Here is a 25,245-nt window from a genome sequence, read left to right on the forward strand (position 1 = left end):
AAAATTGCACACAAAAGAGTCGTTTTTGTACAAACACACATACAAGATGAACAAACGACAAAATTTGCAAAAACATTGTTTCAGGTTTCATTGTGTTAATGAAGACCCTCAGTAATTTTTTTTTCAAATGATCAGTGATCTGTATGAACTCCTAAACATTCATTATGAAATTGTAACAGATCGGAACTATATACAACATAATATATAAAACAATAGATATAAAATGTCAATAACATGGAACACTGTCATCCTCAATGGTATACTTTGAAGTTTCGGGACAAGACACTAGTCTTATCACCTCATTAGCACCGTTTTAAATAACTATGAACAAGACAATTCACTCATTTCTTTCATGAAATTAGGACTTCATCACAAGAAGTGACAAATCTGCTCTTGTCAAGATGACAGTACGTATACACATTCGAAATGAGATGAAGTAGAAAACCAAAAAGCCTATTTCTCAAAAAACTGATTTGTCCTAAAATTATTCCCTTTTCAAAGCATGTATTGATTGACTATGAAGTGTTTCCTATTAATGATATATATCACTGATTTTTTTTCCTGCCAACTCTAAAATGGAAATATGATTAATATAATAAATATATATAAATAAATTAATACATAAATCGGCTCAGAATAGAACCATGAAAAACAAAACATATAACGTTCTCTAGTTCTCACTGGTTCAAATACAATATGAAGATTTATGAAGACTTTCCAAATTTACGTTTATTAATTACCTTATCTACTATATTTGAAGAGTGCTTTTTGCTTTCAGCTATATCTAATATAAAATTGACACCCAAGAATGATAACTCTTCGTTGTTTTCAAATTCATATGTAAACCTAATGACCTTTGATTTCTTTGTGTCAAAAATCATAAATACATCATCTACATATCGGATCTAAGTCAATGGGAAGTAATATAAATTTTCTTTTGCTTCAATTCAAATCTGCTCATGAATTTATTAGTTATGAAAGGGCGCAGTGGACTTTTCATTGATGTGCATTCGTGCTGCCTGTAAAAACAGTTGTTGAACTGTAAATTTTGTTCCTTGCAGATATTTGTTAATTAAGAGTAGCTTTCGATTACTTCTCCACTGATACTATTGATCATCAGACCTCAGGTGAAACGCGGGTCGAAAAGAGTATTGCAGATCTGTTTTTTGGAAAAAAATGCTTGTTTTGTGTTTATTTTACGCCATAGGTTACAGTTGAATCTTTTATAACTCTGATGATGTTTAAAAAAGCTGACAACAGAAGTTTGTTTCAATTTTCAATTCTGACCCATTGATAATTTTGCATGAGAATCTTATTTTGTTTCTCAAGGATTTTCTATATCTTTTTAAAATAATGTAACTCTACTCACACTATCATTTCAAGTCAAGCGATGATAAGATTAGTAAAATATCAGCTTGCTATGGATTATTAATATTCAATGACTTGAAACTTTAATGAGACCCTGATTAGTTATAACATTCTGCAGTCAGTTCTAGCTGATTTCGATTGGGCAATAGAATTTTTTAGTTACAAAATAGCCAAAAATATTGAGGTATTTATTTCTATATTCCAGAATGGTGTATCTAATCAGTTCAATTTTTGAGTTAGCAGAAATGAATGATAAAAAGCACTATTTTCTCTCTCACCCTAAAACTCATTTCCAAGTTTTCTCCACCCCAAATATCCATTCCTTCATCATAGGAGCCAATCTCATAAAAATAGTCCCTATCAATGGAAAAAAGTCCCCCAGCCATCGTTGGGGTTCTCAGAGGGGCGGTTCTGTCTCCATTTCGCCTGTCCATTTCTCTTTGAGGTACTCGATACCTATAAGTGAAATGGATAATGATTAATTATCGGTATCGGTTCAGGTATTTTTCTCAACATTCATAAAATAATTTACTAAAAAACTAAGCAAACTATACCATGCATGCAAAACACTTTCATTCTAGTTTAATAGCCATATTTATAAATAGCGCCTTCAATTTTGTCATTGACATTTCTGGAATCTGTCAAGGAAGTTTAAAACTAAAACAATTTTTTTTTAAGGAAAACTTCAAGATGAAGTCGATTTTTCAATACCGAACAGAGGTAGATTTTGGTCTTGAAATGATAAATACTTCAAATATAACAAGATATTGATGAATGGCAATTTCTTTGCGAAACTGAATAACTTATCCGGGTAACTTATTCTACACTTGTATTCTTCATTGGGTTCTTCATTTCAATTTAAATTTTTTCAGATTGTGGAAGGTCAAAATTCCTAAAAGATCAATAAAAACCCCTAATTTTTTTTCACAAAAAATACTTCGACTTTTTTAAAGCAGTGTGGTCATTAAATAAAGTTATTGATTTTTTATTATTTTTTCAATTACGATAAGTTTCCTATTCAATAAAGATTAATCCATTAATTGATTCATTCACATTATATGTCCATAAATAACCTATTCACTAATGACCCACATCTTTTCAAACATTCAATAATCCATATTGGTTATGAAAAAATAGAAAATACTTCTAATAAAAAGACTGATTCAACATTTTAGATTTCATCGTTTCAGACTTCTCTCTCTAATTTCTATAGCCGTTGCTTCTCATTTGAGTGCATTTGGCCAGACTCCTCCTGTCTATAGTGAACAGACCCTTCATCCGGGGGCGCAGCTGTCTTGCACGAGACAATGCTACCACCGTAAATTTTTTTATTCACCTTTTCTTAAAACAAACGATTCTATTTTTTACTGGTTATGGGAGGCCTTCAGATAAAAATTACACATCTATTATTGAACGAATACGTCGACATCCAGCCTGGTTACTGGCGTAGGGGGCGCCAGTCCTCTCAATACGTCTATCACTTTAATATTTATTCAAACTCAATTTTATTTTAGAATACACCTTTCTTCTGGACTCCACTCTGATTACGACATTCATATACCATTTTTGATTTAAAGGAGTAAAATAGATGTACAGTTTTTTATATTCTGAAAAAAAAATCTAAATCAATATTGTACTATCTCTGTCTTGTTCTCTCTATCTCTCTGACTCTTTTTATATATCTCTCTCCATTTCTAAAGCACAAATGGAAAACTTCATGTTATATAAAAACATAAAATTTATTATGGATTCAATATTGAATCTGTGAATATTATTATCTGATACAAGAAACTACTCATTTTTTGGTTCCTCTCTTTTTATATATTGTTATACCGGTTGGTTTCAAGATGGCATCAGGCACAGATTATCTGACACACGTTATTTATACGTGTAAATACTGCACAAAAAATGTTTAAAACAAAAGTTAAGTGTGCCAAATGTGAGGAAATATTTCATCCAGCCTGCATGAAACAATCTAGTGAGCAAAAACATTACGAATGCAAGCATGAATCTGCTCAAAATGTGAATGTGTACCTGTTACTGAAATATATCACCTAGAAGAAAATCCTGTGAGACAAATTATTGGAGATAAAAATACAATAATTTCAAATGAAGAGAATTTAATCCAATTACTAGAGAAAAAAATAATAAATTTGGAAAGCGCTTTAAATATATTTCTACCTAGAATACAGACATTGGAGATATCAACTAAAAAACGGAACATTTACAAAAAATACAACTACAGAAGCCCACCACTATCAAAAAAATGTATGTACTGGAAATCAGTAATTATTATTTTCTTTTCTTTATCCACACGTGAAGGAAACCATCTAGTCGCAAAACAGTGGTGTGTTACAGTGGAAGAAGCCAGTGACATAATTGGCATAATATAATCATAATCACTTTGCTCTCTCAGAATCAATTCAGTCAGTCAGACTATCACTGAATTACACATCATCCAGCAAATCCTCAACAACCCAGTTTATATATATTTCACTTGATTTTGTACATGAAGGAAAGAAATGATAATTTAAAGACAAATGTTAATATTTATTCACATGGTACTAGACAAAAAAAACTAAAATCCAACACTCAACAAAATATATAGGGATCAAATGTCACATTGTGTTCAGAAACAAACTACATACAAAATATAAGGAATTTAATAATATTATGAGGATCAGAATGATTCTGAAATCTTCTCATTGAACATAGCTTTTGCGGTTTAGACAAATTTCCTAATTCTAACTTTTGATTTGTGATATCCAAAAGATGTGCGTACAATTTTGACTTTTCTTAAATAATAGTCTAGTTGCTTTCACAAAATTTGATAATTATATTTTTTCAATAGCATATGTCTCATTATAACTTTTTTGTAGCTAATCCGTGAAGTAGCAATTCTATTTATGTATAGCCCTAATGGATTTATAAATAATTACTTACTTACTTACTATTCAAATGATCCATATTTTTCTCTATATTTTCTATTAATTTCTAAATGAAAAAAACATTTTTTCTCAACTAAAGATTCATTATTTTTTATTATCTAGGTGAAGAAATTAATATTTATTTGAGAGGACAGTTATCCTAATATTGAACCTTCAAATGATAGCTGAAAAGTATCATCAGATAGTGGTATATTAGTTAATCTAAAAAATAATTCATTTGTTGATCATGGCATAGTAGAAATCAACCAGTATGTCCACTTACTTTCATTCATAAATTCACAAAGTTCTCGGTGACCTCGAAACGAAGTGCGGAGCCAATTTCGTTCTTTTACCATAGGCGTGCGCTCATTTAAAAACGAAATTTAAGATTATTATAGAATATTTTGTGGTAAATTACTTATAACTAACTACAAAAATTAAAAACACTAATAACAACAGCGAATAAACTGAACACAATATCAATTTCCGACCGTTTATCATAACTAATTTGATGTCCATGGTACCGTCAAATCCTTCGATACTACAGCACTGAACGCGTTGGATGAGAATTTCATCCTAAGAGCGGTTGAAAGTCCTCGGCAACTCGGGCGGATCATGTGGTAAGAGAGCCTACTGGTTGTATTATTCTACTGTGATCATGGTGTGGAGGCTTCCACGGCCGATGTCTAACAAATTATCCTATGCAGGATTTTATATCAGACGTTTCGTCTGCTACTGCGCAAATCAAAGGCGATGCAGCAACGATAGACGTGCCCTTGCTGGGCTGCGCAAACTGAAAATGTTCCTGGTACTTTTGTACTTATATGAAAACTACGTGTCGGACGGCCGACTGCTCTTATACCTGATTGGTCAGACTATTCTACAATGTATTGGTGAAAAGACGGGAGAGTAGCAGACCGGGACATGAAGTATACCAACGCGGACCGATATTTGAACAATCACTCCAATCATCATCTGCGACAGAAAAGAGGTTATTAAGACTCTGGCATTTCTGCGAACCAAAGGGCTTCAAGAGGAAATGTGCCATCTGAAGAATGCGTTTTTAGGTAACAGATATAACGAGGCCGAAATTAACTAAGTTTTACAACCCATACAGAAATACTCCACGGCGACACTGGAGCGAACGACCAATGGAAGAACTTTTCTGCCCTACAAAAACGGTGTGACGGACTGAATTGGAAGGATACTCGAAAAGTATGGCCATTTTCAAGCCCTCAAGAACGATAGAGAAGAGTCTCAGGTCATCAATGGATCCATTAAATACCCCACGAGTCAAATAAGAACACTTCTCTGTCATCGCACATCACCTATTTTAACAAAAGGCTAAGCCTTTCTTATTCTTTCACATGGAATGCAAATGATTGGGACAAAAAACAGTCAGACCGGCTTTTTCCATATTGAGTGGAAGACATCAGAACACTGATTAACGGTTCCTGAAATGTCGTAAGATATAGTAGGGGTGGTATTAATCATGAGAGCCTACTACTCCTTCAAGTTTCCATGGTGTATTTTGTCAGCACTAATTTTATTGCAGATTTGGCCATTTCCACCAAAAGTTATTTGTTCTCTCTACTCTCGAATGATCCAATAAGGAATAAGACTAGTGCCAATGAAACTGAAGAGAATACCATCATCAACTTTCACATATAGTCAGTGGGCATACTTGAAGACTGAAGAATTCCGTCAGAGTATCATTCCTCGAACTAAGCTGAAGCATACAACAAACAACAGGTTTGTCGCCGCCCCATCGATTTTCAATTATCGGAAATCATCGACTTTATGTTGATGATATACACTACTTTGCACTGACGAGTGGCCAAACAGCCCGAAACCAGTCTGCAAGTGTGTTCCAATAATTGAAAATCCATTGCGGCAGTTGTATCGCCAACAGCATATGCAGGAATAACTTCTGTGAAGAATCCTGCACTGACACCTGCCGGATATAATCCAACGCCCTTCGTGGTATTAGCCAGGAGAGTAGTTGTTTTCTGATAGGTGTCAGTCCATTAACCTACTGTGTAGGGAGATGAGACTGGCCTGAACGAATTGTTCTTAGATAATTTGACCATCATCAACACCACCAAAGGAAAAGATGCATACCACATAACAAGATGTCACACATATCTGAGATACATATATCTCAAACACCATTTTTTATATTCTCATTATGAATAGGATAAAACAATAATAATTCTCTATTTTTCAACTCGTCAATTATCAAATTATATTAGTGGAAAGGACAAAGGTTAAAACACATCTATCTCTGGATACTTCTGATTTTCACACTGAAAGATATAATTCACATGTCAGGTCATATAAAACCAAATCTGTTATTTAATACTGATAGTTATAAAGAAAAACTTACCACCTAAAGTTCAACTTCCAATTGAATCCTCCCCAAGTCATATCTGAAGCAGTAATATATTCAAAAGTTTCATCCGATATTACATCAATTATTGGACAAACAACTGTCTTCCTATCTTCAACTATTCTAGAAAGCAGAGGCTCCAACCATCCCTCAGTACACTCACAATGAGCATCCAGGAAGGTAATCACCTGACCTTTCACATGTTTAGCTCCCAGAAGACGAGCTCTTATCAGGCCCGATCGTTTTTCTGTTCGAAGAACATAAACCGGAACTGGAAGTGTTTTCACATACGCTTCTAATTTTTTGCCTAAATGTTCTGGAACAAAAATAACAGTGAAGTTGGCATCTAATAATAGTATATTTCAAATTGAAAAGCAAAAGTACATAGAGTAGAAGAAATATTGTCTGTTGACCTATTCGAGTGAAAAAGAAAAACCATTGAGGATGTAAGAGATTTATTACTCTGCCTATTTTTTTAAAACTTTTGTTCAATACACTTCATCGAGAATCGTATAGTTCTTGGAAAAATGAAAGCTTCTATGACGTGAATGACACAATATTTTTCATCTATCACAAATATTAATAATTTTCACCAACCATCATACAGACATTGTCAAACATAGTTCGTATATCCATATTACCAAAAAGTAGCAGCATTCAATAGAATTGTTCACAAACTGTTGAATATTTCATTTTCATAGAGTAAATATCAAAGCGAACTGAGGTTCATCATGAAAACAATTACTACCTGAAACTTTTATGAAGGGGATATTATTGGTTCCATTCTTTCTAAAAAATTACAAAACCAAGGTTCAATTGACTTCATGAAATGATGGTAAACATCATGCAATGAACGACTATGGCTAACCTACAAAAAATATCGCACTCATGTTCTGAATGAAAAAATGACTTGAATGTAGCCTATGTAAACAATTACAATTTTGAGTTAATTCAATAAAAACAATACTTCACTACTGGACACATCAGAAGTACGTCCTGTTTCTTGCCCTAAATCTGATATTGGCCAAACAGTAGAAAACTTCAAAAATTGATAAAAGAACATACAAGTTCTACCTTTCATAATTTTTTTATAAGAACAGATTTGAAAACCATCCTTTGGTATGAGAATAAGAGTTCAATCATGGCTAGAATGTATACAAACATTTGGAATGGAACTGTATAAAAGTAGATATTTTAGAATGCTTATTTATAAACCATTAGAATACAGAATATAGAACTGCTCAGAAATCAGATAGAGTAAGTAACATGAGGATAGATTTTTTATTATCGTGAAAGCAAAATTATTTTTAATAAAACAATTTTAGAAAAAGATAGAAATGATACAAATTCAAATTCAAACGTCATGAATTAAAACCATGTGTGACATCGGAGGACCTCTATCTATAAGTGTTGTGGTGGGCTTGGGCTCCTCAAGTTTAGAGAAGCATCAAAATGTGAAGGGTCTCTGTGAAGATATCCATTATAGAAGTAATGGTTTACAAATACTGTATGAAACCGTACTGTGAAAGTTCAAACGTATGTACTTCAATAAAATGGCTTTATGAAAGTATGTGCTGCCATATGCAGATTTGTGATGTCAACCAATCAAAGAGTATTTTTGATGTGATATATAAATTTTTGTTGAGAACAAACACGTAAATAGAAGAGTTTTATTGGCGTTTAAAACAGCAAGACATGAAAGAAGCTGAATTGGTAGTATCTATCATTTACATGTTTATTTTTAATTATCTTGTTAATATTATTAAATAATTAGTGAAAGTCGTTAAAATTCCATTTATTATAAATTGAAAAACTCTATGTTCACGTTTGTATCAGATAGGTGTGTTATATAGTGAAACAGGTGTTGTGCTTTTGTAATTCTGATTTTATAAATGGTTCAAACTTACTATGAATAAAACATAGAATGTTGAACATTGAATGTGCTTGAATATAATTGAGCCAGCAAAACTCAATTTTTTTCTTTCTCCAATAATTAAATGGACGAGTAACGAAATATATTTATAGAATATTAGGAACTTACATAATGAATTTGTTGAATGGAGGATACATTAAAAATGTACTACATTACTACTGATATGTGTAGCATTTTAATGAAATTTATTCAAAACTAAAATAAAAAAAAATTCTGAATGTAAAACTTTATCCATTACACAGAAACAACATGAGTTCTCCTTTCAAAACTTTCGTAATAGTAAGGTGAACTAGTATTCGGTCTAGTGTGAAATTGACAAACCGTCGAAGCCATAATTAATTAACATTGCAAAAAGTTTTTAATGTGATCAAATCAGACACTGATGCATTGGATTGTTCATCTTTGAATACCAAAAATAGGGTCAATTTTAATAATAATCAAGAAATTAATCATGCACTTTGCAAGCACTTTTTACAATAGATACTGAAGTTACTAAATACTTCAAAGCGTTTTTATAATGAAAATTACGATAAAAAAGTAGAAGGATCATCCTGAATAAAAGAGTGGATAACAATATTCTTTACAAGGGGACTATCGATGGGCCGCCAGAAAACTCAAATCAAGGATAAACTAGTGTTTCTTAAACATCTTACTAAAGGCCGGCGAGCCCATTAGGCGATCGTCAAATTTTTTTGGACGACAAGACGAAGGGGAAAAGTTTGTGAAAATTGTTTATTTATTATCTTCGACTCCTCAGTCTGAGGAGTCAAACTTGGCAAAAGTGCAAAAACAATTGCTCAAAACCTATCGAAATCCTGCTATTTGATACATGGAAAATGTCTGAGGTATTCACACAGTTATTTTTATCAAGTACTGTTCTTGGTTTTTCACATTTGGTCTTTAATTGAGGACCATCTGCCCGGTACTGACAATACCCAACAGGCTGAAACAGCTGTCTACCGGTGGCTCTTGAATTGAAATAAAATTGGGAATGATCAGAATAGTACTTATCTTTATCTTTTGAATTACATCAAATTAGTTTCCAGCAGCTCGACTGCATTAACCAATACTTACATCAAAACTTGGCAAGTTGACTTGGGCGTCACACCTATAGGTGGTTCCACTTATGCCTCGCTTGCGTTTTCACAGTTATTTTTATTAAGTACTTTTCATTATTCACATTTTGTCTTCAATCGAGGACTGCCTGCCCGGTACTGACGATCCCCAATAGGCTGAAACAGCTGTCTACCGGTGGCTCTTACATTGAAATCAATATGAGGATGATCAGAATAGTACTTATCTATTTATTTTTTGATTTTCATGGAATTATTTTCCAGCAGATTGACTCTGTATTAACTTTTCTCGATTTCATATCATTTCTAGAAACGTGTGGATTCGTTTTCCGATGGCATTTCAGGTTAGCTTCCCAAATTTCTGCTACCGCAGTTGTCGGTTGATTGGTTAAACCACCAACACTGACATAAAAACTTGGCAAGTTGACTTGGGTGTCACACCAATAGGTGGTTCCACTTATGTTTCGCTTGCGTTTACGGATATTTCTGGGGTTTTTTCCCAACACCAAATTTTTATTTTTAACACCTCAACACGTGTTTCGATCACCAAGTGATCATCTTCAAAGAGGAAGATTAAAACTAGAAACTAATGCGATGCCCAATAGGCTAAAACAGCTGTCTACCGGTGGCTCTTAAATTGGAATCAATATGGGAATTATCAAAATAGTACTTATCTATTTATCTTTTGATTTTCATGGAATTATTTTCCAGCAGCTTGACTGCATTAACTTTTCTCGATTTCATATCATTTCTAGAAACGTGTGGATTCGTTTTCCGATGGCATTTCAGGTTAGCTTCTCAAATTTCTGCTACCGCAGTTGTCGGTTGATTGGTTAAACCACCATGACATAAAAACTTGGCAAATTGACTTGGGTGTTACACCAATAGGTGGTTCCACTTATGTTTCGCTTGCGTTTACGGATATTAATAGCCATTGCAAATGCCAATTTGATTGGAAATTGCACACGTTCAAAATGAATTGACACATCTGTCGGTATAATAGGGATTCGTGGTATCGATATATTTCCACCTCGGAACTTGCTCATTTAAAATGCTGGCTTCTACAACGTTTTTTAATAAATTTTTAATAACTAATCGCGTGTTGTTGCACAGCCGTAGTGGATTTAAATAACGGAGCAATCCAACCTTCTGTTGTAAATTATACGGTGGCATGTCTGGCAAATCCAATGAATTGAAAAACTGTTCGATAATTCATAGCTTCAGTGACATCGCAATCTGTATCTTCGCTCGATGGATAAACAATAATAGTAACTGAAAACTGCTAGGCTGAATTGAAAGACAAGCCTAAGTGAAGAAGGACGATGACATCTTCCTTTACGAAGATGCCAGTGAATAGTCCCAGAAAAAGACAATAAAAATAATTAAACAATAGTTCGGTTGATTGATCTCCTGGTAACCTTAAATCTGACGTTGAAATCTTATTGAAATTGATATTTGGTGGATATTTCTTTATGTCTATGTTGGGAAGAAGGGTGCGGAAAGATTGACCTTTTTGCCTAGAGTGGAATACTTGATTACACCAGCCTAAATCTCATATGTAATCCACCTAGGTAGCTCTGTAAGTTTGTATCAATACATCACTGTTATATGGTCCTTTCACACTCTAGTTTCCACTCTAGCCCTAGTTGCCTGTTAACAAATGGGACTGAGTTTTTTGCCTACCAAGTAGAGAAAGGTAGATATTTTGTAATCCTTTTGAAGACTTACCTCTTTCACTTGCATCGTCAACTAAAATAATTTCTTTCAATAGCGGTCTAGGCGACCTATTTATTACACTCCACACAGTCCTAAGCAGGGTTGACCAAGCTTCGTTGTGGAACACTATCACAATTGATGTTGTTGGTAGAAGGGTTGGATACTTTTTGGTTTTACAACTGCAACATAACCCAAACATCTTCTTGAAAAATCTGTCAAATATAATCGAATTTACTATTTAGGGTTCGCAAAATAAAAAATGAAGCCTCTTTTCTGAAATCAAATGATTGCATCACACGAAGACAACTACTGATACAACACAGTACCAAGAATCAAAACAGATATTTTTTAAATAAATTATTTTTCAATGAAACATTCACGATTGAAATTAAGCAGGGTGAAAATTTTCATTTTCTAAGTATAACAATAGTTATAAACAAAATACTTGATTTCCAACACACCAAAATGAGATAATTGATTCATTCACTAATAGCCGTTTTTTATGTATCTGAATTCATAAATATAAATAAAACAAATGAAAATATCAACATCAATATTGATGGTCCAAATATAATTGCTTCTAAATTCAATTAATTTTTCGTTCATGTATATCACGTTAGCAAGGCACTTCTCAAAATATGCAAAACTCACGATTCAACAACTCGCCACTATTTTTTTGCACTAATAATCAGTTTCAAAAGAAAATATCTTTTCGTTTCTTTTATAAATAAAATACACGTTGTATCGCTAACTTGACGTCAAGTTAGAGATACAACTTTATTATTTTCGAGTTTTTCGTGATTTTAACTAGGTCAATTGTTTGCTCTGATTATTGGCTAATTATTTGGGAGGAAAAAAAATTCTTTTTGTTTCAAAAAATACATGAAATATCGCTAACTTGACGTCAAGCTAGCGATAAAACATTTTCATTAGTGACTTTTCCACATCTGTGACTAAACCATTAGTCTGCTCTAATTATTCGCTAATTAGTTGCGAAGAAAAATATCTTTTTTTTGTTTAAAAAAAATACATGGCGTCTCGCTGACCTGACTTTAGCAAATATTTTCTTTAAATATTAGAAAATATATGCATCACGTTATCGAGACACAATGTATGAAAATGCAAGAAAAAAAATTCTCTACAACTAAACAGCGATTTCATATAGCAACCTAATATTCTAGTCAAAGTTCCGGAAAAGTCAATAATAAAAAACTTTTATCGCTAACTTGATATCAAGTTAGCAGGGCATCATGATTTTTTTTAAACAAAAGGAAAGAAAATATTTTTCTCTGCAACCAATAAGCGAATAATTGGAGTCAACTGATGGTCTAGTTATTCTGGAAAAATCAAGAATGAAAATGTCGCCAACTTGACGTTGTAGTTTACTGAACAAAATCACAATTTTGCTCAACTGGCTATCAACCGAGGTCCTTTCGCCGCCCTAACATAATGTATTTTTTGAATAAAAAGAAAAGAACATTTTTGTCTCCGCAACTAATGGTCTAGTCAATGTTTTATCAAAGTCACTAATGAAAATGTTGTATTGCTAACTTGATCTCAAGTATTTTTTTAAAGAAAATAAAAATATAATATTTTCTACCAACTGATAAATGAAATATTAGAGCAGACTAATGACTTAGTAAAAGTTCTGAAAAACTCAATAATAAAAAAGTTATCACTAACTTGACGTCACGTTAGCGAGATATCATGTATTTTTTAAAAAAGGAAACTTTTTTCTTGGAATTTATTAACGAATAATTAGAGCAAACTAATGACCTAGTGAAATGTTTGAAAAACACGATAATAAAAAAGTTGTATCGCTAACTTAAAGTCAAGTTAGTAATACCTGTATATTAAAAAAATTGAAAAAACATTTTCTTTCGCAACTAATCAGCAATAAAATAGCGGCAAATTGTGGAATAATTTGTTTTTTATTTTTCTCAAAATGCCTCGCTAACTTTTTATACATTTTTCATTTAAGCTCCTACGAACAAAAACCTCACTGCCCTAAAAATGATTTTAATTTTATGACCCTATTTTTGAACAAACACTTTATTGTAGATTTCCCAAATTTCAAAAATAATAAATGATTTTTTCTTTTATGTAAATTGAATTGAACACATTATTTTCAGAACATGTTATTTCAAAAGCAAATGTTTTCTGGAAGAGTTCAATGTTTTCTAAATTCATAAAGAGATTATTGACAACAGGTCAATACATCTGAAAATTACAGCAGAGTAAACACACGCCTGAAGAATCAATTGTATGGCGAAATATGTGTTACGTTTTTGTGAAACTGTTGAGTGAGAGTCTAACAATAAAGTGTTTTTTGAATACGTTATCGAGTATCGACCGATTCCATAAAATAGGGAATAGATAGCCTCAGATAATATTTTCAATATTATAAGGTCGTCAAATTTTAATTTATAGAAGGGTAAGGTTGGTTTCCTTTGAGAGAACTTTTCATCTGTTGATAACTGGTAGTGTCAATCATGTCCATGAATAATTTCCACTTTCTACTATTTCATAATGGCTATTTTGTAATTCTTTCAATACTCTTGCCAATTTTATGTTTTCTATCACCTAAAAATACCTTGGTTGATAAGAGGTTTCAAGATTACCTTTTACAAAACCATCATTTATTTATTTTAATATCAATCTAAATCATCTTATCATTGTAAAAATACGAAATTCATTACCATTTGAAAAATGTGATAAACTAATAAAAAAAAGAAATGTATTTTATGCAATTTACATATAATTTAATTAGTTTTTCAGTACTTTATTCGTAAGAATTGATGTTGATAATCAACCATTGAGGAACTGATTGAATGTAGCATTATTTATACTATTCTTTTTTTTTGACTTATTTCACTTGTATATGTTCCTCCTAGACAAAAGCTTGAGACATCGAATCAAATCTGGATTTATAAACACATTCCCAATCTTTTTGTTAGCAGTTCTCAATAGATTATTATGTGCAATCCTTATTTCAAAACTATCCATTGTTAAGTTATGATTTGGTTAAGTACTTTAAATTATTCAAATAAATAACAAGAATCCATGATTAAAAACTCTCAAACTTACAGTTGAGAAAAATTATAAAAAAATAAGAATATATTCAAACTGCAAGGATAAATCCCATATAAATCAACTAATTTCTTTCAATCCATGGACACACTTAGTAATCTTAAACAATACTTCATGAATGAGTAATTCTGCAGAGGTTATCAGTTGTCTGCACATTGCATGCTGGTACTTAAATATGACCTTTAACTTCAGCAAGTTGTGTCATACAAATATTGTGCTTTCACTACGGCAGGGCTCCTTCTAAAAGTAGGCAATTAAATTGATAATTGCTGGTTTAATTAAATGCAGAGAAGTGGACTCATTAGAATTAATAACTAGAGGTTTAATCAGAAAAGTCGTACCTAATTTGTTTTTTAATGTGGACAAATATCCCACATATTTGAATATTTTGTTCTTTAAAAATTCATAACAATATTTTGAGCTATTTATAGTCCTAATCTTGAAAATAAATAATCTAGGATATAAGGCAGTGACTGGCGTAAAAAAATAAAAATACTATTTCACAGAAAAGTCAAAATTATTTTTTTAACATGAAAATTTATCCCACTAATATTTTTTTGAGGACAAAACACAAGCACTACAGAAAAATCCTCAAGGCGTTCTTAGAGCGGTGTTTGTGAGAAAGTAGTGATTCACATTGAATTTGAATCGCTGGAGATTGAATCCATTTGAAAAAAACGTTCTGAGGAAGTTTATTCCACATAAAAGCCGTTCTCCAGAGGAAAGAGTTCTTAAACAGCGAAGTTCGAGGAAAACTGAGTTGAACCTCAAAACGATGAGCAGCCACATTATAAATTTAAAAATATTTTAAACTATTTATAGTCCCAATCTTTAAAATACTGACTAATGTTAAAAAAATCTTAAAAACACTATTTAATTCCACATAGTTCTGTCATCAACATTATTTTTTAGATTACATAGATGGGATACGTCAAATAAAATCTTGATTGGATACATATAGAAAGTAATTCAAATAGTATAATATATATACATACATATATATATATATATATATATATATATATATATATATATATATATATATATACATATATATGTATATATATATATATATATATATATATATATATATATATATATATAGTACATAATAAAATAAAAAATATTGTAAAAAATATTAAATATTTATAACTTCAAGTAAAAATTCGTCAAGTGTATAAAAGCAATTTGTCAATAAAAATGACTCAAGTTTTTGTTTTTTTGTTTGAAGGCAGTTGGTGGCAGTGTCTTTACACTGTTTGGCAGTTTATTATAAATACTCGTTCCAACAAACACAGAAGACTTTTCATATTTTGTATAGAGGGGTTTTCGAGTTGTGAGCATATAGTTTTTTCTAGTACTATATTTATGTACTTCCGATCGTAGGTCGAAGTGCCTTTTATTTTCATGGATATATGACATGAGTTTTAAAATAAATATGCTTGCCACAGTTAATATTTTATTCTCTTGAAATACTCCTCTACACGACATTCTGTAGTCAAGGTTAAGAATTAATCGTAGCAGTGCCTTTTGTTTTAAGAATATTCTGTCAATTTCAGTGGCTAATCTCCAGACAGCAATGTTGCAACATACTATGGAGTAAAATTTTGCGTAATAAACCGTTAGTAGAGATTTGGTATCTAGTTTACTTTTCAGTGATTTTATAAGGTAATACGATTGGTTCAGTTTCTTAGATGTAAACTCTATGTGTTCTCTCCATGTGAAAAGGGAATCAATCATTGTTCCTAAAAACTTTGTACAAGTTGTTGATCTCAAAGATTCATTGAGAAAATTGAAGGTGAAGTTATGTAGACTCCGATGAGAATATGCAAATTCAATACAAACAGTCTTATTGACATTAACAATCAATCTGTTTTCAAAACACCACTCACTGAATTCTTGTATATATTAACTGTATATATCCACATTTTTTCAATTTTCCTTTAACCAAGTAGCCTTCATTGATTTGTTGGTTTCATGTATGCCAATGCAGCAGCACATTTATAGAGTGGTTATTGCTACATTTCAATATTTCATAGGTAATAATGAGGAAATTTCACTCTCGAAAGCACTTGGTAACAGCTTTACTGCTCAACAACTTTTAACAAAATTATATATATATATTGATAGCCAGCAGACATTTTATCAGATTTTTTACAGTTCATGTTAACACTATGTCATTCAACTATAATAGTATTTCTATATTTGATGTGTATCACGATTAGATTATCTCCTATTTGTAGGAGAAAAAAATTAGAAAAACAAAATTTGGTTAGTCAATATAAAACAATAACATTTTTAGGATTCATAACAATTTTGTATGCTAGTAGTCTGAGTGAAAATGTTATAAATTTTTCACTGAAACAATCAAATTTTTGAAATCGAGGTGAAATTACTACCACTTGTTTTTACTTTGAATTTGTTAAGAACACTAACAAACCTGATATAATTTTTGATGCTATCAGTTTTGTATCACGGTCAGTTTTTTATCAAATACAAATAATTTGTCGACTGTACTTTTTTGAAATCGTAAGGTTCAACTGATGAATGTTTGTCCATTTGAAGGAAATGAAGTGAAATTGAATAGAATGGGGAATGTTCTTCCTGACGAAAATTAAGTAGTTTTCATAAAAGAGCTCTAAAACAATGCTTTTTAAACTAATCATTTCAACCTTTTTCTTTAAAAAATTATTTAAATACTTAAAAAAGAGGAATGAAATAATGCATTCAACATTTGAAGGGATTCTTTTCTATTTCACCATTTGGCAACATCGGTTATAGCAAATAAAGGACAATGAATCTGTTACCTGTATGATACAAACAAATATGACATATTTCAGAGACGTGCTGTTCTGTTTACTTATGTTCCGAGACATTCTGTAACATATGACATTTTGTGCACCTAACATATCTTCCTCTATATAAATTAATAACAAAACAACTGTTTTTTATGTGGCTTGTGGAGGTGGTATTGAACTATACTTTATATTTTGCCTTAATTGTTGATTTATAAAGATAATTTTCCTTTTTTAAAGTAGAATATCTAGGTACATATAAATTATTTCAACTTGATATAGGCGCTGTTGCCAATATGTGAATTAGAAACAAATCCCTTTAAAAATTAAAACCCAACATTTGAAACATCAATTTGAATACTTTTCGAAGTGAATTTGAAAAACTCATGAATTAAACTCAACTTTACTTTGTTCAAACTTGCATTTGCTGTAATAACCCAAATTGAGGAATATTCCCCATTGTTGAATATAGTTACTTATATATTCCCTTCTAATTGAAAAGTGAAATATCCTGGCATAAAATAGTACATCGAAAATAATTTTTACTTACCCATCCAACCTCACATCAGTCAAAGATCTGTTCAACGATATCATATCGCTGGCCAACAAATTAAACTGATTTAGTTTGAACTTTTCTTTCATAAGTGCTTCTTTTTCAGGAGGTATGTTCACAGCTTTGCCTTGTTCCCCAACCCTCCCAGACATTGGAAGAATAGGAGGGGCAGGTCGCCATCTTCGTAAACTGCTACTTTTATATGTGGGTGGAACTCCTCCAGAAATATCTGTTCCACTGAAAATAAAGAAAACATTTTTAGTCGAATTATTTTACACTGGTTTACACCAGTATTTGCTCATTAAATTATTCAGAGTAAGCCAGAAGTCTATGAACAGTAAAATATCTCCAAATTTGTTGATGATAATGACATTTATTGGGACGTTCAGTTTATTAAACAAAGCCATCAATTTTTTTATGGGCCACTGTATTTATTCTATTTTGAAATACACAAATAAAATATGTCCAATCAAATTTGTTTATCATTATATCAGTTTTTTTTTGACTTCCGGTTTAATAAAAAATGCCATCAATTTCTGTTGAACGTAACACTTTGCATATATTTTATTTTGAAATAGGCAATAATATAGTACAGTAAGAAATACTGATAAATTGTTTTGAGAAATCTGCAAGATTAGTTTTTGAAAAAATAGTAATATAAGTAACATATCACTAACACTGTAAAACAAACTTATTTATTATTTTAATTATTTAGAAAAAAAATTAGTAAGGATAGCTTTGTAGATATGATATATAATATGCAAGACAATATTATCTATAAAATAATCAACAAAAATTGCTTGCTAAATTTTTCTTCGATGTTTAAAATAAAATAAATTGTACAGTGTATGCCAAAAGTATCACAATAATCAAAGATGTCTTCTGTCTGCAAGTTTTTTTAAAATTGGTTGGTCATGATGGTAACTTTTCAAAGTACTTTTGGTTGAACATGAAAGGTCACCAATTTTTTTTTCAAATGGACACTTCAATTTTCATTTTTAAATACAGAATAAAAAGTATGTTAAAATACTGTCAAAGTGTTTCATTATAAAAAAAATCTAGATCAGTTTAAGACACTCCAATGTTCTTAGATATTTGAATAATAGTAATATTTGAAAACTTGTCTAATTTTTCAACTCCCATAACTATTAGTATTGTTTTATTCTTTCTTAAAAAACTAATAATTCATAAATTTACAGGTGATACACTTGTATTTCAAAAAATAAATTTTGAAGTGATAAAACTAATAAATGTGAACAATTTCTTTTTTAAATACATGTGATTCTCACCTCCTGGGATTGCCTGCTTGTTCTCTCTGGTTGTAATCACTTTCACTATCAACTAAAGGTTCTGCTACAATTTCCGAGTCCTGTCCTTTCTTGCACGCACCTCCAAGACATTCTGAATAGAAAGATAAAACTACCACATCCACCAGAAACCAAACTAGAGAGGTTAGAAGTATTACTCTGCAGGTATGAATTCTCAGCTTGCCATATAACATTTTATTGAAATCTATTTAATTTTTATACATCACAAATAATTGTTTCCTTAATTATTATTATCACAGATTTTTATATTGATGAAATTATTTTCAAAAATGTCAATTCAAATAATATAAACAATCAATTAAATTGCTTTTCCTACTCTAACATGATTTTTCTAAACAACCGCACTAAAGTATTTTTTCTTCAATTCCCAACTACCAGGTAACTATAATTTTCTCAGGATTTTTTGAAAATTACTGTTTTCATTTTGATACCTGTGATTGAAGAATTTTACACGTCGCACATTCCGCGGACCGCGAAAGAAACCACGTCTCTGACTTATATTTTATTCTGACAGTTCTGGTATGCTGGCACTTCTTTTGACACGGAACACAGAATACCTTACTGAACTCAGAGTGAAAAGTTACTTCTCAAATAACACTTGAGGAAGTCGGGTTTTTATGCCCTTCATTCTCTGTAAAAGAGATATAATGCATTTTTCTTCGGTATCTTTTGAATATATTCCTTTTCGTTCTGATTTAGTGGAACAACTGATTCTCAAGCGGAAGTCTCATACTGAAGGGTCTGCACGTCGTCTTGATTTCAAACAGATTGGAGCCTATACTGAAGGGTCTGACAAAATTTCTGATAAAATGCCCCGACTGTCAATTGAACATTGCCTTCTTCTACTCACACATATAATCAAATCATCATTTGAAACAGACTGTGTTCACCAGCAGTGGAAGAAATCAGTTGTCAAACCCATACCTAAGAAACCCTCTACAAAAGTGATAGTGTCGCAACTAAGTACTCGCTTGACTTATTAACGAGAGGATATTATTCGCTGTTTCACCCATTCATTCATTCATCCAAATAATGAAAGAACTCATTTAAAAACTAAATTAAATATTCATTGTAAAGAAACGGAAAAAAAACTTTAGGAATAAAATAACACTTAAATGTTATATTTCTTACCCTATTGGATATTTTGAATGCTTTTGATACTGTCAACCTTGACTGCCTAATCGCCAAACTCCATTACTATGGGTTTAATGGTCGAATTTCAGACTGGCTCAAAGCCTATTACAGCCGATTACAATTTATCAGTGTATATCACCACATAACAGTACTAACTTCGGCGTACCTCAGGGTTCGATACTCGCTCCCACACCTTTTGCTATTTTTACATCTAACTTGCAGCAGTTAATGATTGACTGTAATCTGCATATTTTTGCTGAGGACTACTCCCTCTACTTAAAAATGAAAATACAAATTATTACTCTTAAAACCTGATTTGAATTCATTCGAACTCTGGGTTCGAATGAATTAGTCTAGTTGAAAAACTCCAGACAGCACCAGAAGATGGCAAATGAAACTTTGCCGAATAAGAGAATAATCCACATGAGGATAAAATAACACGAAGCGAAACTCGAGAAAACAGCTCATCATATTTTCTCCGTGTAGTATTTCACATTGTTCAATGTCAAATTAAATTAAAGACTTCGTTCAAAATTGAAATTTCTAAAGAAAATATCCTCACATAGCACAGGTATGTAACTATTTTATCCGTTATTACACAATGATGGTTGTTCTTACCACCACCACAGTATACTTTTACCACAGTAGAAAGCAAAATTTACCATACTGTGTCTATTTTTATCTTTATACTATGCCTCTACGTTCCATATTACCTCAGAGTAACAAAAAATGTCTCATTACTCTGAGAATATTACGCATGAAATAGGAGGAGTGGTGGTCGAATGCGCCTGAGAAGGAAGTAGTCGGTGTGGCACTTAGACAAGAGAAGGGTGGCAGTACCATGGATACAATAATAAAGAGAGAGGGATAGAGAGAGCAATATATTTGTTCTTAATGTTTATTAATTAGCAAAGACCATAAAAAAAGAGAAGAAGAAGAGTTTAGTGTTATCATATTATCAATCATTAACCTATCTTAAATTAAAGAAGTTTACCTATTGCCTATAGCACGAAATACGAAATAAGGGAAAACAATTTTTATGTATCCGTGAAAGATTCAATTTATTATTTTCCTACCACATATTAAAAAAAAATGTAAGTATAATTCAAATAATGATTCAGAACTTGAAGCCGTCTTACGCTGGCTGGGGTTTATTTCTGAGGGTGAATTCATGCACTATCCTCAGGTTGTAGGTCTTTTGAGTAATAAGAATTCGTGTTTTCATTTGTTACTACTAAAATAGTAGGAATATTGTACGTCAAGCTGCACGTAGGTAGTAAGTAAGTATATGAAATATATCTATGTTCATGCATGAATGTTGCAACTGAAAATTAATGATCCAACTGCTTATGACTTATTGAGTTACGATGACATTGATGCTTGAAACTACCTGAAAATTCAGCGGCAGAGGCCGCACTGGCAACATTCATACAGGAACACAGATATTATATTATACACTTATTTACAGGCTTGTAATATTTATGTGATTAAACCATGTCTGAAGACTGTATCGAGAAGATACATACATACTAGAAAATAAGTATTTCGAAATGAAATGACCTTCTTGAAATTATTCAAATAGATCACTTACAGACCGGTTTCGAGGTATTACCTCTCATTAGTGCAGAAAAGATCCAACCCAGACAGGTATGTGTATGAGATTACTTTCAAGTGACATTAATTTCCTTTTTTTTAAAGGATTTGTGCAATTTCATACCCCTCTTTGATTTTCAGAATCACTCTGAATTTTTACGTTTATTTTCAGGCTAATTTTGTAGCCTAATATCATTCTATTTCAGAATGTTTTGCTTTTCATTTAATGGAGATATAGTTGGTTATGTTAGCCAGCAACAGAAACAAACCCACTGATTTAAAAGACAACACATTGAAAATCGGCGACAGGAGGGAATAGGAACTTGAAATGTGCCTAATAGTGCCAAAATACCTATTTCTATATCAAACACATTAAAAAAACGTTTTTAAAAGTTTTTTTGCTTCTGTTTTATGCACCTGAGGTTGTCAACCAAATATTCAGTTAAAAAAATTGTTCAATCAGTTTACTAAAGAGCCTAAAATGAGTCTAAAATTATTTGAAGTTCCTACCTTTTAACAAGTGAAGAATTTTGATTTGGTTCTGGAAAATCATGGAAAACCGGTGTGAGGAAAAAATAGGAGTCTAAAATTATGGCATAGTCCAATTTATCAAAATTTTTCTTCTGTGATTGGGTACTACTAGGCTAGAGTTAAGATAGAAGAACACATAATATTTCTCTAGTTCAGACTTTCATTGACTACTATATAAAATGATTTGAAATCCCTGAAACAACTAAAAAAGGAGAATTAAAAATGAATAGCTGAAAATAACAATTATATTAAGCAAAATAAACCTGAAATGAAAAAATAGGGAAATAAAATGCAAGTAAAAATAGAACAATTGAATAAATAAAAATTAAGAAATGAAAAAAGAAATTAAAAATAAAAAGTGGAGAGATTCCAAGTCACGTTAGTTCACGACGTTTCGATTATTAGTATCTACAATCGTCTTTGGGTGATAACTGGACTGATTCCTCCGAGAGATGACTATTTATAGGTCGTTCGAGTATACTTTCACTTATCCCCGCTTTCCATTTTCCGCTTCACTGGTTCCGTGGGAGATGACCGTTTGGCGGGAGTTGGCCAATTTTCGCTTGATGATGGGTTTCCATATGTTGCGTATTTCTATGCTGGCTTGGCTGAATACGTTGTTGGACAACATGAATGCGGCTTCTTTGAATTTTCTCCTAAACCAATGTTCCTCTCTGTGCAAGATCTCAGCTTGGGACCAGTCGTTGTTGTGTTGATGGGTCCAAACATGGTCTGCTATTCCTGATTTGCTGGTTTCCCTTCGCTGTGTGTGTTTCTTGTGCTCAGCAATGCGAACATTTAATGGCCTCTTAGTTTCACCAATATAGGATTTTCCGCACTCACAGGGTATCCGGTAAATGCAGTTCTTGGAATCGCAGTCCGCGTTTGGTGGCCTGGTTTTCGTGAGGCTGCTATGGATAGTGTTACCGGACCTGAAGCAGGTTCTGATGTTGTACTTGGAACCAATTCTTCTTATCCTCTCCGATAATCCTCTGATGTAGGGAAGTGCAAGCACTGGTTGTGACGGCTTCTCTTCCTTGCGAGGCTCCTGCTGTTTTTTAGCCAAAATCTTTTCTACCATCACTTTGGAGTAGACATTCCGTTGAAGATAATTTTTGATGATGTCTAGTTCTTTTTCGAGACCTTCCTTCATATTGCAAAGCCCAAAAGCACGGTCTAATAGAGTCTTGATGATTCCTCTTTCAGTCGATTGATGGTGGTTGGATTCGTTGTTCAGATACTGTCCCATATGAGTGGGTTTTCGGTATACAGATGTTTCCCACTTAGTGTCGGTCCTCTTCACCAAAACGTCGAGGAATGGCAATTCGTTGTGGATTTCCTTCTCCATTGTGAAAGTGATGGAGGGTCTCACGCTGTTGATGTGCTTCAGGAAGGCGTCTAGTTCAAACGGTCATCTCCCACGGAACCAGTGAAGCGGAAAATGGAAAGCGGGGATAAGTGAAAGTACTCGAACGACCTATAAATAGTCATCTCTCGGAGGAATCAGTCCAGTCATCACGCGAAGACAATTGTTGATACTAACAATCGAAACGTCGTGAACTAACGTGATTTGGAATCTCTTCACTTTTTATTTTTATTTTCTTTTTTCATTTCTTTATTTTTATTTATTCAATTGTTCTATTTTTACTTGTATTTTATTTCATTATTATTTCATTTCAGGTTTATTTTGCTCAATATAATTGTTATTTTCAGCTATTCATTTTTAATTATTCTTTTTTAGTTGTTTCAGGGATTTCAAATCATTTTATATAGTAGACAATGGAAGTCCGAACTAGTGAAATTCATCATGAAACATTGTCAATCACCTTCAAACACAATATTTCTGTTAAATGAAGATCAAAAAATTCAGGAATAGAGTACAAAATCATCCTAAATGTATGTCCAAAAATAAATATAAAAATAAAAAGTGGTTCTGCTAGTTTGACAGGGGTCAATTCCGTGAACTACCAGATACTAACCTTTTGTTGAAAATGTTCAACAGTTACTGAAGTTCATTTCAGGTAAAGGAAACCCACCTTCGCAAATGCAAAGCTTCCACATGTTTTTTAATGGAGTTTTGTTTATGATTGAGCATGTCATTTTGCACTGCCAAGCTGCAAAACTTTTGTTGAGTCTAGTTAGTAACTTGTATTATAAATTTTGTCTCGAAATGAAATGAATTATTTAATTTTTGTATGTACTTAGCTTTCTTAAAATCGCAAACATTTCAAAAAGGGAATATATATATTTCCAATCGAGGCATTCTTAATCAATAACTTTTTAGGTTTTGTGAATGATAGGAATTACTTGCCAAAACGTTAGCCACTTCAAGAAAGCTGAGTACTCATATGAAAAACATTCAATCATTTATTTCATTTATAGTCGAATTTTTAAAATCGACAATTTACTGACTAATTATATGGTATATATTATGCGGATGCCAACCTTTACTCTTTTATTTCTGCTACTATGGCTCCGTTACAACAATGGCTCATTTATAATCAAGCTTGATCCTTCATTTTTGCATTTGAAGCTTTTTCGATATATTGTTTTTTCTTATAATTTATTATTTCAAAATGTTGCAGCTGAGGAACCAAATGTTGGGTATTGTATGGTGTGGATTATGTATTCAAAGAATAGCAATAATGAAATAATTTATAATAACGAATTTAGATAACAAAAAAATCCTAGACTGATTTTCATATTCTGACAAATAATTTTCATTGATATTGGTTAAATTTTTCTTCCTTGCAAAGTTTTTCATTTTTACTAAAGTAGCTAATCAAAAAGTTTCTTAACACAAGTTTCAAAAAAT

General features: G+C 32.0%; 1 protein-coding gene across 4 annotated transcripts in view; it reads right to left on the reverse strand.

Annotated features, from left to right (window-relative positions):
- Positions 1-19,681, reverse strand: part of Pgant5 (Polypeptide N-Acetylgalactosaminyltransferase 5) — a 36,957-nt gene extending 17,276 nt beyond the window's left edge. Inside the window, exons 1-5 of one of the 4 annotated variants that reach the window (XM_074185012.1) lie at positions 19,134-19,681; positions 17,842-18,081; positions 11,419-11,618; positions 6,682-7,000; positions 1,647-1,824 (exon numbers count right to left, since the gene is read on the reverse strand). In XM_074185012.1, the coding sequence (XP_074041113.1) occupies positions 1,647-1,824; positions 6,682-7,000; positions 11,419-11,618; positions 17,842-18,081; positions 19,134-19,345 (1,149 nt within the window). In that variant the 5' untranslated portion in view covers positions 19,346-19,681. The remainder of the gene's footprint in view (positions 1-1,646; positions 1,825-6,681; positions 7,001-11,418; positions 11,619-17,841; positions 18,082-19,133) is intronic. The other 3 variants (XM_074185025.1, XM_074185005.1, XM_074185021.1) reach the window with 3 other exon arrangements.
- Between the last annotated feature and the right edge of the window lie 5,564 nt (positions 19,682-25,245).

The sequence above is a fragment of the Leptinotarsa decemlineata genome, unplaced genomic scaffold, assembly GCF_025532065.1.
Source record: "Leptinotarsa decemlineata unplaced genomic scaffold, Ldec_3_MD MMD2_P_RNA_scaffold_2, whole genome shotgun sequence".
NCBI classification, from domain to species: domain Eukaryota; kingdom Metazoa; phylum Arthropoda; class Insecta; order Coleoptera; family Chrysomelidae; genus Leptinotarsa; species Leptinotarsa decemlineata.